The sequence below is a fragment of the Haliaeetus leucocephalus genome, unplaced genomic scaffold (assembly GCF_000737465.1).
Source record: "Haliaeetus leucocephalus isolate CR32 unplaced genomic scaffold, Haliaeetus_leucocephalus-4.0 Scaffold849, whole genome shotgun sequence".
NCBI classification, from domain to species: Eukaryota; Metazoa; Chordata; class Aves; order Accipitriformes; family Accipitridae; genus Haliaeetus; species Haliaeetus leucocephalus.
Window position 1 is genome coordinate 4,623,713 of NW_010973285.1, and position 12,796 is coordinate 4,636,508.

A 12,796-nucleotide genomic window follows, 5' to 3' on the forward strand; every position below is an offset into this window, starting at 1 on the left:
ACATCTGAAAAGAGGATACAACTGGAAGATTTTTAGCAACATCCTACAAGGATTTTTCATTACTGACAAAAATCTAAGGTCAAAGAGAAAGCAATTAATTTAATTGCTGGTAAATTCTGTGAAAGGTACAAAAACTGGTGCAACAGCAATTCAAAGCATGATTTCACTTCACAAACTGCACGTAAACATCTCAGTTAACTTTAATATCAGAAAGTTAAAGATCATAAATGTGATAATCAGTACCATATTTAACAGATATAAAGAAAATTATTTATGGAATGTGGAAGATAAGCAACTGAACCTGTTCTCAGTGCAGTGTGATGGCAAACATTTTTAACATACTTTTTCTTTGATGAGATGGGGAAATATTGTATAGACATTGAACATTGATTTTAACAAAAGGCAGTGCTCTAACAGAATTATTATTGTAAAAATTATTAGACATTAGTCAGAATCTAGAAATACGTTCCAGGGGAAAAACAAAAACCTGATCTGTTTAGCTTATCAAGAACAGGTTGTGAGGTCACTTAATCATGGTGCAGTATTTTTTTTTGCAATGATATGAATATTCATTATCACTGGAAGTCTTTTCCCGAAGACATCTACTCCTGATTAACAGGACAAACTGAGGTTAGAAATAAAGTTCTGTGATCTGAGCAATGTCACTATGATTCACCATCAGCATGGCTTTTTCTGGTTCTAAAAATTTACCTGCATCTTAAAATCTCATGGAAACATTGCAGAGCATACTAAACTCATGATGTTGTATCTATCTTGGAACCCTACCAAGGCACCAATACTAAGAATCTGACAAGAAATTTAGGCATACAATTGTCTACTTTTACAATGTGAGACTCAAAAGGAAAGTGCAACTTAATGAATGGCTAACAACTATGATTTTCTTTGTGAATCTGTACCACCAAAACCGACAGTTTATGCCATCCTAGTTGCTCAGAACTTAAGCATTAAAAGCTAGCTATGGTATAGTTGTCATGTGGTATAGTCACCACATGTTGGATTGAAATGTTCTCATATTTTCTCTAATATTTTGTTTGTCCTTAATATTTGGAGCATAAATCACATTCAGTTCAGGTGTTTTACTTAGAAGCTAAGTCAATTTCAAAAAAGAATGAACCACCATACTTCTCTAAGTTACTAAAGAGTATTATCATGACTTTTGAGAGGTGTAGATTTTACTTTTCAATCTTGTAAGTTTTCTAGAAGCATAGATATTTAGTAGTTTAACATCTTAATAAAAAAGGAATTTGTCATACAGCAGCATTTCGGCTTTGAAGCAAGGGCTTCGTATTCCGTAACAGCAGCCTGTGATCTGGGTCCATAGTATAGGTGTTTTTCACTTTCTGATCCTTTTCTTTTTGTTCTTCATCAGATTCATAGAAATTATTTTCACTATATTCTTCCACGACCTCATCATCCTACCAAAAGACAAAATGACAAAACCATACACAGAACATTTAAATTGACTGGTTTTATTCATTAAGGAAGTAATATACAACACCACAATTTCATGCAAGATTTATACACTTTTTTAAAAATAGCTATTGGCTGTTCTACCCAGGTTTGTTCAACACAGTAAATGTACCGACATGAAAAACAGCTTAATAATATATGCAAAGTTTCCTTAAAAATAAGATGAAGTGCTAAATGAAATAATTAATACTCTATAAACTAGATTAGGTATGAATATTGGTCTTTTTTGGACTTAAAGCTTATGATCCAAATCTGACATTTCTGAAAACAGTAATTTAAAATTCTCTCTTTTTTGAAAACAATGCAAATCATATGCATTCTTCCCTCTCCAGCAATATATGTTATCTGTGAAAATAGCAAATCTTGCAAGAAGGGACAGGCTTATTTTCTTAAGAAATTAGATGGGAAAAAGGTTATGTATCATGAGCCTGGACTTCCCTGATGGAATACAAGTCCTTGAGCTGTTTAAATAGTTATGAATTATCAGCATAATGTTACTTTAAAAAAAAACACAACACACTGAAAGAATTCATTAACGTTTGAGATATTAGTAAATTGGGCCTCTCTTTTAATCCAGAAGGCTAAATAAAAGAATATAAAAGAATATATCTGATCATGTAAACATGATAAATTAAAACAAATTGTAAGACTTCTTATGTGTATCAAAAAGAGAAGAACAGATTTAAAGTGTTTCATTATGCTTATATTTAATTAGCATTAAAAAGTCCACAAACTTAAAGAAAAATAAGATGGAAACCATCAGGATTAAATCAAAACAGAATGTCAGATCCCAGGAGCTGGGGTCTGGAAAGCATGTCCTATGAGGAGCAGCTAAGGACTCTGGGTTTGTCTAGTTTGGAGAAAAAGAGGCTGAAGAGTGACCTCATTGCTCTCTACCGCTTCCTGAGCAGTGGAAGTGGAGAGGGAGGTGCTCATCTCTTCTTGCTGGTATCCAGTGATAGGACATGTGGGATGATTCAAAGCTGTGTCAGGGGAAGATCAGACTTGGTCTTAGGAAACATTTCTTTACAGAGAGACAAAGAGTCAAACATCGGAACAGGCTTCCTGGAGAGGTGGTAGTGCCCCATGCCTGCCTGTGTTTAAGAGGCATTTGGACAATGCTCTTCATAATATGCTTTAACTTTTGGTCAGCCCTGAAGTGGCCAGGCAGTTGGACTAGATGATCATTGTAGGTCCCTTCCAACTGAAAACTCTATTCTATTCATAATATTGACAGTACTCAACATTACAAAACTTTTTTTAAAAAATAAGCTACTGACTTCTGCAACTTGCTATATCCAAGTGTGTGTCCTTACTCTCCTAAATTCTTCCATCTTGCTTTGTCACTAGAACAGCCAACTAAGACAAAGAGCCTTACTGTAGCTAGCTGGAGCTATTTACATTACAGCAGGCTGGCTGGTACCAAACACCGACTGTACCAATAGGCTCTGCTTGTTCCCCGGATCCTCCTTCCAGCCCTTCTTGTAGATGGGCATCACATTTACTAACCTCCAGCCACCTGAAACCTCCCCAGTTAGCTAAGACTGCTTATGAATGATGGCAAGTGGCTTAGTGAGCACTTCCGCTAATTCCCTCAGTATCCTTGGGTGGATCTCACCCAGCCCCATAGATTTGTGTGTGTCTAAGTGGTGTAGCAGGTTGCTAACCATTTCCCCTTGGATTACAGGGGCTTCAATCTGCTCCCTGTCCTTGTCTTCCAGCTCAGGGTCTGGACACCTCAAGAACAATTGGTCTTACTATTAAAGACTGAGGCAAAGGTGGCATTAAGTACCTCAGCCTTTTCTTCATCCTTTGTCACTATGTTTTACCTCAGATCCAATAAAGGGTGGAGATTCTCCTTAGCCCTCCTTTTGTTTTTAATGTATTTATAGAAACATTTTTTATTGTATTTTACTGCAGTAGCCAAATTAAGTTCTAGTTGGGCTTTGACCCTTCTGATTTTCTCCCTGCATAACCTCACAACATCCTTGTAGTCCTCCTGAGTTGCCTGCCCCTTCTTCCAAAGGTCATAAACTCTCTTCTTTTTTCCCCGAGTTTCAGCCAAAGTTCTCTGTTCAGGCAGGCTGGTCTTCTTCCCTGCTGTCTTGTCTTTTAGCACATGGTGAGGGCCTGCTCCTGTGCCTTTAAGATTTCCTTCCTGAAGAATGTCCAGCCTTCCTGGACTCCTTTGCCCTTCAGGACTGCCTCCCAAGTGACTCTGTCAACCGAGCTCCTAAACAGAACAAAGTCTGCCCACTGGAAGTCCAGGGTAGCAGCTCTGCTAAACCCCCTCCTTACTTCAAGAATCAAAAACTCTATCATTTCATAATCGCTGTACCCAACATGGCCTCCAACTGTCACATCACCCACAAGTCCTCCTCTGTTCGCAAACAACAGGTCCAGTGGGGTGCCTTCCTTAGTTGGCTCCCTCACCAACTGTGTCAGGTAGTTATCTTTCACACATGCCAGGAACCTCCCAGACTGTCTCCTCTCCACCGTATGGTACTTCCAGCGAACATCTGGTAAGTTGAAGTCCCCCATGAGAACAAGGGCTAGTGATCATGAGACTTCTTCCAGCTGCTTATAGAACATTTCATCTGCCTCTTCAATATTTCATCTGTCTCTTCAGACTTTGTCATAAGTCTGCATTTACCTGAGTAACCAGCTCTGTTTTGGCATGCACCAAGTTACTTCTGTAATTTCTGCTACCACAGACAAGCCTTATTTCTTGATAGCACAGAGTACCAGTATTCTCTTAAGTAGTTTGGGATCTAGGCAGAAAACCTGAAACTGAACCCTTCAAGCTGACAGAGGCACAATAAATTACTGTCAACAATTCAGACCACCAAGCCGAAACCTCATGTTAGAGATCTAGCTGAATTGTTGCTCTGTTCCCAGATAAACTTTGCAGTGCAAGTATTGAAGCTTGTACAAAAGGAGGAGACTGGGGACAACTATTAATTTTCCTCTGAACTGGCACAGAGCTAGCTTCAAGGTGGCAAGTGCAACCGAAGCATCTTGGTATCATAACAAAGGGGGGAAAGCCTTGTGCAGAGATCTAAGCAAGATTCTTCACACTCAGCAACAATGCTAGTGGTGCCCAGGATAAGAATAGCAACTAGAACAGCATGCCCCTTATACTAGGTCTAAATCTTAGACTCGAACCAGGAAAAAAGTATGAATGGGGTGTAATGGAGAAAGCAGCACTGCTAACAGTCTAATATTTTTACTGTCAGCACAGGACTGAAAATAAGACTCTTGCCTTTGGGAGATTAAAGTCCTCCTCTTAACTACTAATGTTGAATCAACAACTGCTAGCTTCCACAGATATTCTCCTGCACACTTATTCTCCAAGCCTCAGTATCTGTATTGAACCTACACTAAGCTGTGGGAGATGCTTCTTCACACATCCTTGAAGAAATGCCAGATATCGGTGGCACTCAAATTTTACTTTCCCAGATTTCTAATTAGAGCTCAGACTGATGACAACAAGTACATATTAGCAGCTCCATCAGGAAAAAAAGCCAATACTCTGATCCATTTTGACAGGAGAGAGACAGCATGAGAGTTCAGGGAGTAGATTCAACCGTTCCCACTCTTTCTCTTGTCCTTTCAATCACTTCAGATGCAGTTTCACAGTTGATTTAAGACTAATCATGCCATTAAAAGGTTGTTCTTATTTTGTTGGTTTTTTAAAAGCATGTTTTATTTTCACCTGGATCAGTAAAATGATCTGGCTCACTTTGTGGTCATAGGATCACTAGAACTACTGAATTTTCAAAAGCAGAAGGTGGTAAATGGAGAAGGACAGAACAGAGGCATTCCCTTGCAGTGGCAGTCTTTAGTTAAACAGCATTAAGTACACTTAAGAGTTTGTAGTAGCACATGATTTAATTGTGTAGTTAATAGCTTTTCTAAATTGTGAAATCACTGAAAAGTTCAGAACTCTGTGAGAATGAAGTGATTAAAAACTGGGAGAGACCACTAGCATTCCAGACTAGAAATTGCAAATGGACTCTGTGCGTTCCCCATCTACTGCAATTTATTCAATCCGATAGAGAAGTGAGTATTTTAGTGTGAAAGAGCATGCGTAATTCTTTTTTACGTCATTCCAGACATACAGTTTAGGGACATCTTCATAAAGTATTAACAGCTTAAATGAAGAAACTGCCAGATAACAAGTTCCATTAGCCTGTTTTTAAAGTCACTAAGTGAATGAGCTAACACTTAACTGAGATCTTGCTTGAAATTACATTTAATATGGCACTAAAGCTGAGAATGTGCTTTCCATTTAGGGTAAAGCACATTATGTGAATGCTACAATTACCTCCAGAGCTTCACACATGCACAAACTCAGAGTTAAAGTAAAACTTCACTGAAATCTGAAGCATGAACACATACTATTTGCCTACTCTACCAGCCTTAACTCCATCTTCTATTCAAAAGCAATTTAAGTATTTGTATTGCTATGTTAGGTATACCTGACTTTAAAGCTATAGACCTGTTTCTCTCCTCAGATTCATAAGGAAATACACTCACAGCTTTTTTTATTCCTGCAGTAGAATCTTTGGCAGACAAGATTTTAGCTATCTTCCAGAGCCCTTTCTAGTATTTCTAAGAACTGCTCTCAAAAGAGTTTTGGATAAGCTAAGTTTTGAAGGTAAAAACAGTTTTGGGACTATTCACTAGTCAGTGAATCTGACTGCAATACAAAAACTACCTCAGCCAACCAAGATCAGCAGTGTATTTGCTGTATCATGAACAGTATTCTTGGAAAAGGGAAATAGTAGAAAATGTATAGAATTGTTTCCTACTTAAAGAACTAATGATGTATCCAAGATAGAGCTGAAATTTTGATGTTGTGTGTGAAGATGTCTACCTAAATCCTTCCATATGCTTCACACATGGGTTTCAGAACACTAGACTAGACCTATCTTTCGTCTGTCAGAGCAAACCACAAATCATCCTCAAGTCTGCTCAAAAAGCCAAGGAGATGAGCTGTGACAAGACAAGATTTCTGACAGATGAGCAGACCTCAACCTATCATACTTGTTAATAACTGCATGCTGGCAGAAGTATCCATCCTCTCCACAACAGGAAGTCCTTACACAAGATACAGGTATGTCAGTGTAGATAAGCTTGACATGAAAAATTGTCAGTGGTCTAAAAAAAGGCACAATCCCACATGGTAGAAATATTTGAGAAAGTAAAGTGTAACCAACATAATCTGCAGCCTGGCTGGAGAAAGGCCTTAGAAAGCACAGAGCCAAGTTTGCCACAGACATCTTCAGGTACTAACTGCGTGAGACCAAGTTATAACTTTTGTCTTATTAAATCAAAGGGAGTTAAGAGTCAAAGAATAAAGGGACCAGATCATCCACTCCATAAATAATGGCTTCCTTTCAAGTACTAACCAGCCACCAAAGTATACTCACTCTTTTTTAGGTAGGCTGCCATTATAACCCGTTGTGTGATAAAGAATTGTGCTACTATGAATGGACTAACAGGACCTAGTCATGATCTGATGAGCTGCTTTGATGGTCATGTGAAAGTAGGGGAGTATTTCAAGTGGCTAAGTATAAGTATCTAGGGCCATTTTATACTCCCTCAAGTATGGCTCACTTTGTGGTCATAGGATCACCAGACCCATATATATGCATGGGTCTGGCAGATCCTGAAGGTATGGAGCCTACAGGAGATCCGTAATAACTGAATACTAGGCAGGGCATCTTGTGGTATTTAGAACAACACTAGACCCTCAGATAAATGAATCATATCCTGGCTTCTCCAAAAGTTAAAAGCTTCAGATACTTCCTCCTCTGTAGAACAAAATTAATGAAGTAAATCATCAAACTCTCTTCCTATTTAAAAACAGCTACTGAATCTTTTATTGTTGCACTGAAAGAAAACAAGTTTTCAGTACCTAACAAACTCCTGCTGATGCTCTTGTGTGCAGTCATTGGAAAGGAATGGTCTGCGGATTACCAGACAGATGAGAAACAAAACAGATCACAGTACCAGGATGCAAGTTACAGTAATGGTTACAAACTGTAGCCATCCTGAATGGACAGAAAGTAGGAGGTGACTCTGCTGTCACCAGACCAGAAGGCCGTGTTCCGTGTGGTCTCAGACCCAATGCATTTACAGCTTTCAGGAACAAAGTTACTTAAAAATGAATGTGAATTTTAGAAACCTAATTTCTCTCTTCCTTCACACACAGAATATAAAAAGATTATGGTAATGAAGTAGTGGTCTGGGATATGACCTGTATTCTACCAGGGAAGAATTTGTAAGGAGGCTTCCTGAAGAAATGTGCAGTCATAGGACCAGAAGGCATATGTCCATTACTTCCTTCTAAATTAAGTCAAAATAGACTGAACACTTTCATTCCAAAAGTCAGCAAATACAGAATACAATGATTAGGTAGTGTGATACATTAATAATAATATATAGCCTATATTATTTATATAAAATATTCATACAAAATCATCACACTACCAAACATCACTATCGCTCCACCAGGGACCAGATGTGTTGCTCCTACACAATCAAAAAGTACATACACATTTTCAGTTAAGTGACCCACAATGCAATTAAAAACCAAAAAAGATCACAAGATCATCATGATATTACTCTGATATGTTTGAATATTATAATTTTACTTAAATTATAACCACAGTCTGTTCATTACCATTGGGATAAAGAGGTCAGAAGAAAACCTGAGGTTCTGGTTGGATTTGTAGAACTATGCAGATCTGAAACCACTGAAACAGACTTGGATTCCTACAGTGCCCTCTTCTGAGGGTCATTTTTCAGCTTACAACCCTATTCAAATGAGTCTGCTGGAATTATACTGAAAATGTAATATATTAATACACTTATATAAAAAGATATATAATTACAATAAATTACAATGGAAATTGGTACTTTAGTTTTAATTTTTAGATAAAAGCTACCATGTTCTGGTCAAATGAGATTTCATGGTTCCCTGCACCCAATTATATTCCTGGGTTTTAAAAGTTTGTTTATCTAAAGAGATAAACATGCTTTCAGCTAACAGAAATTGAAGTGAGTATTAATGCAAATGGTAGTTGTGACAAACTGAAGAAATATTTGGGTCACACTGTGAATTATATTCTCTGATTCTAACCCTCACTCTACTACTTTTACATTGGGCTAACAGTCACATGATTTTGAAAACCAATCTATTTTTCAAATGGAAACATCTGCCAAAAAATGATACAACCTGAAAGAGGGTTTACATTGTAAGCACCATTGACATTTCTTACCAGACTTTCTGCAATTCAATGGCCAATACAGTCTCAACCATCTATTAATACAAAAAGCCAAGAGACACAAGAAACAGGCAGGTTGAGAATCCATGATCTAAAAATGCAGGAAAAGAATGGGGTAAGTTTCAAAGAAGAAAACTCCTCCCTTCTTTTCTGCCTTCACTGTGTTCAAATAGATGTTCTTTCCTGTTTTCAGGGTATTGACCAAAACCAGGCCGTTTTCACACAAGAGGTATCACACTCAGGAATATTTTTTTTCCCCCAGATTTCATCTCACAGGGACACAGAAGTTCTGAAGTGTTTTTGAGCTCAATTAATCCCTTCACTAAAAAGGCTTTGAATTTCCTTTTATCACCAGGTTGTTTCAAAGAGGTTCAACAGTTGAGGGAAGGAAGGAGTACAACTTCTTGAGTTATATTTCATAAGGGCTCACAACTGTGGCAATGGTCTCATGATCTAAAGATCAGTTGCACAGTTCCATGACTTAAGTCACTTGGAGTTTAGTATCATCCAAACCCAGGTGATCTCATGACAATTATGCATTGCCAGTAAGAAAGGACTTGCATCAGCATGTGACAATAGTTCAAGGCTGCAAGAAACGGGATTCAAATTAGAAGAGATTATCAAGAATATATTCTTTGGCTTTAAAACACTAGCTTTAGTCTCAGTTCAATTCCAAAAAACAAGAAAGCCATTGCACAAAATCTTCCAGTATCTTCTTGGTACTCTTAGCGGTTTACTGACTATAACGTAACATCCCTGTAAACAGCTATCCTAGGGCAAATTTGAGACATACATATTCTGTAAAAGGATTTGTGTTCCAAGTCAGCTTACCCTGTGGTATCAATAGCCTTTGGAGCATGTTTCATACTCACCAAAGCGTTAGGAACCCACAATAAAATTCTACTAGCTTTGGGAGATTTTATACACAATTCAAAAGCCTTCTATATAAAAAGCTTCCAATTTGTAAATATAGCAAGCTTGATACCTGAACTACACAAAGGTACTAAGACATCTACTCAAGCTTGACAATAAGACTGGCAAGCGAAATTATGATTAAGGTATTTTCAGTCACAACATTCTTCTTGGCTTAACTTCCAGCATATATAAAAGTTACATGATAAACGATAAATAAATCAAGCTTCATTTGTAGTTTACTACATCTTTTCCTCTCATATACCTATTGTAAGACTATATCCCTGCATACTCTCATTTATACAATATCCTCTATAAAACCAGTGCGGACGTACATGTTGACTTCATTCTTTAAAAAAAAACCCAACAATTTTCCCAGATAGTATGAGTATATAAATGTATTTGTTACATGAAAGACTCTTCCAAAACTCTTTAATCCAGCCTTACAGTGTTTTTTAAAAACTCGCTTAACCAATAACATAGTTTTGAATACAAACTCAAAAATGTACTGAATTAAAAGACTTCGAGAAAAACTCAAATAAAAAAAAGGAAAAAAAATCCCAAAACATTCTTCAGAAAGCATGTACTCATAAAAGTTTTATAATACAGCTCTGAGACAAGAGCATCACACAGGTGGAGGTATGGGTTTGAGGACCACTGAACATCAAATTTTTCCCAATATATCACAATTACAGGAACATCTGTGCTAAGTAACTTCATATCAAACTAATGTGAAAACTCAAGAAGTGTTCAAAAGCTCATTCTCATTTCTGTAAGAAGCAGCAACTAACTCTAGGACTGCTGTCTAAAAGATAGGGGCTAAGAGTTAAATATGCTGCAGTAATTAACATCTTTCTGCAACAACCCCAAATTCCCAATTATTGTTGTAACAAAGTCTCATGATACTTGCAGCCAGAATTAAAACAATCAATTATGATTTTTAGATCACTGTCATTTATTCAAAACAGTTCTATTCTCCTCAAAATGGAAGTAAGGCATAAAATAGCTTTCTCTTACCACAAAAACACCTTCGTTTCAGTAGTGTGTGGAAAAGGTATGATAAGGAAAGTGTAAAGACAGACAGATTTGCAAAGCAAAGAACAAAAAAAGTTTAGAGCATAAGAAGAGAGGAAGAACAACAGAAAATACAAGGAAGAAGAAGAAGGGATAAAATAAACCCTGCAAAAATAAAATGGAGAAGGAGCAAAGGTGAAGGGATAAATTAAAGAGAAAAGATACCATCTCCTTCTGGCTACAAGTTCCCCATTTTTTTTCCCCCTAACATCCAAAAATTAAACTGGAATTTGGAACTTGTACTCAGAAATTTGGTTAAATGCTTGAGCAGGTTTTAGGCTTTTTATGAAGGTTAAGGTTTAATCTCAGTTTCAGTATCTGAAGAGGCAGTATAAACCATCTCATCAAGATAACAAGCACTTATGAACCAACTGCTGAGCAAAAGTATTCTTCCATAGCTTTGCACAATAAGTGAACCATGAAGAAAAACAGGTAATTATTAGTTACTTTGGGGCTGCAACCAAGAGAAGGGTACTACATGCTCTAGAAGTAGTAGCCACCACCTGCCATGAATTATAAACAACATATGGAAAAACAGGGATCTCGAAGATCTTCAGTCTGTACAGAACTGTAACAGTTCACAGCACCCCTCCTTTTATACTGTTCCTAATGTACCCTCTAGTTACACCAAATCACGTATACTTACTCCTTAAAACAACACAACTCTTTTCTCTCTGGAAAACATGTAGATGATTTTAAAAGTAAAGTCAAAGAGAACAAAGGGACCTTCTGATTTCCCACATATGCAAACACACCTATATTTTTATTTTAATTTTTTTGTTTATGTAGCTTTAGAATTGTTCACAGTTACTAAAATGTTTATCCAACATTTAAACTATATTTGGACTACAGCCCTAGCTCTAGATGTTAGTTAGGAGCCTCAGATTTTCAAGACACAACATGACCTGAAATCTTAGAAGAATGCTAACTGTACCTGTACTTAGACAGGCAGTCTGAAAGATGAAAGTCTGCTATCCTCACCAGAAAGTCTGCCCTACTAATCTAAACATCATCAACAGACATCAAATCCTGTATATTACCAGATTTTTTTTCCTTCATCCTAATGCATAAGTAGGCAAAGGAGCTGAAAGCATCTTAAAACATCTTTTGATTTGCTTCAGTGATGTTCTCACACCAACAACTGGTGGTATATTTATTATGATGGCAAAAGCCATGATGGAAAACCACATGTTGCTACCATTCAGGCCTAAGTTACCCCCAGCCTTCTTGTCTGGCATTTTTCCAACCATAAACTGGAACAAACTTATGGACACACTGTCAAAGAGATGAACGATCCAAGATAATTTGAAATTTTTTATATTTTCTCTTCCCCATGGTCCTTTAGAGACATGCCATAACCAATCAAGAATTCTACCTGAGATTACAAACAGAAGAAGTGTACAGGCTCAGACCTCACATAGGTCTTCCTCAAACAGAAGAAAAATTAAACAAAGGTTTACTTTTACAAAGAAGGAGCTAAGGAAGCTTATTTTGCAACTCTTCTAATTATCCTTTGTGAAAAGGCCATACAAGTTACTAGACAGAGAATAACATCCCACAAATAGATGCCCAGAACAGAATTTATTAATATTTTGGCATCCAGGAAGGCCCTAAAGTATTCTAAGACAGCAGTCATTTCATATTGTTCACACAATTTTCTATGATTAAGTATCATCGAATGGCCAAAATTAAAGCTAGAAACTTTGGTAGCTCATGGGCTGATTGGTGTCTGGTACATCTGACATTTAAATTAAAAATGATTACCAGTTAGACAGTTGATATTTAGATTTCTATAAAAATATTTCATTGCTTTCCTCCAATTAATTTTCATCTCTAAGTCAATGATCTACACAGAGGTAAAAAAAATTTTAACAACTTATTTGCAACAGATGGCTAAAATGCCTCTTATCCTATGTATAAGTAATAACAAAACCCTCATCCTGAGTCAAGAAGGTAAGACTACAGCATCGGATGGAATACACAGAAACTTTACTTGTCAAATTTATGGGAAAAGCAGGGGTTGC

At 37.1% G+C, this 12,796-nt stretch overlaps 1 protein-coding gene across 5 annotated transcripts in view; it reads right to left on the minus strand.

Moving 5' to 3' along the window:
* AP3B1 (adaptor-related protein complex 3, beta 1 subunit) overlaps window positions 1-12,796 on the minus strand; it is a 161,447-nt gene that overhangs the window by 99,054 nt on the left and 49,597 nt on the right. For all 5 annotated transcript variants that reach the window (XM_010582852.1, XM_010582853.1, XM_010582851.1 and 2 more), the window contains one exon: window positions 1,275-1,436. In XM_010582852.1, coding sequence (XP_010581154.1) covers window positions 1,275-1,436 — 162 coding nt within the window. The remainder of the gene's footprint in view (window positions 1-1,274; window positions 1,437-12,796) is intronic.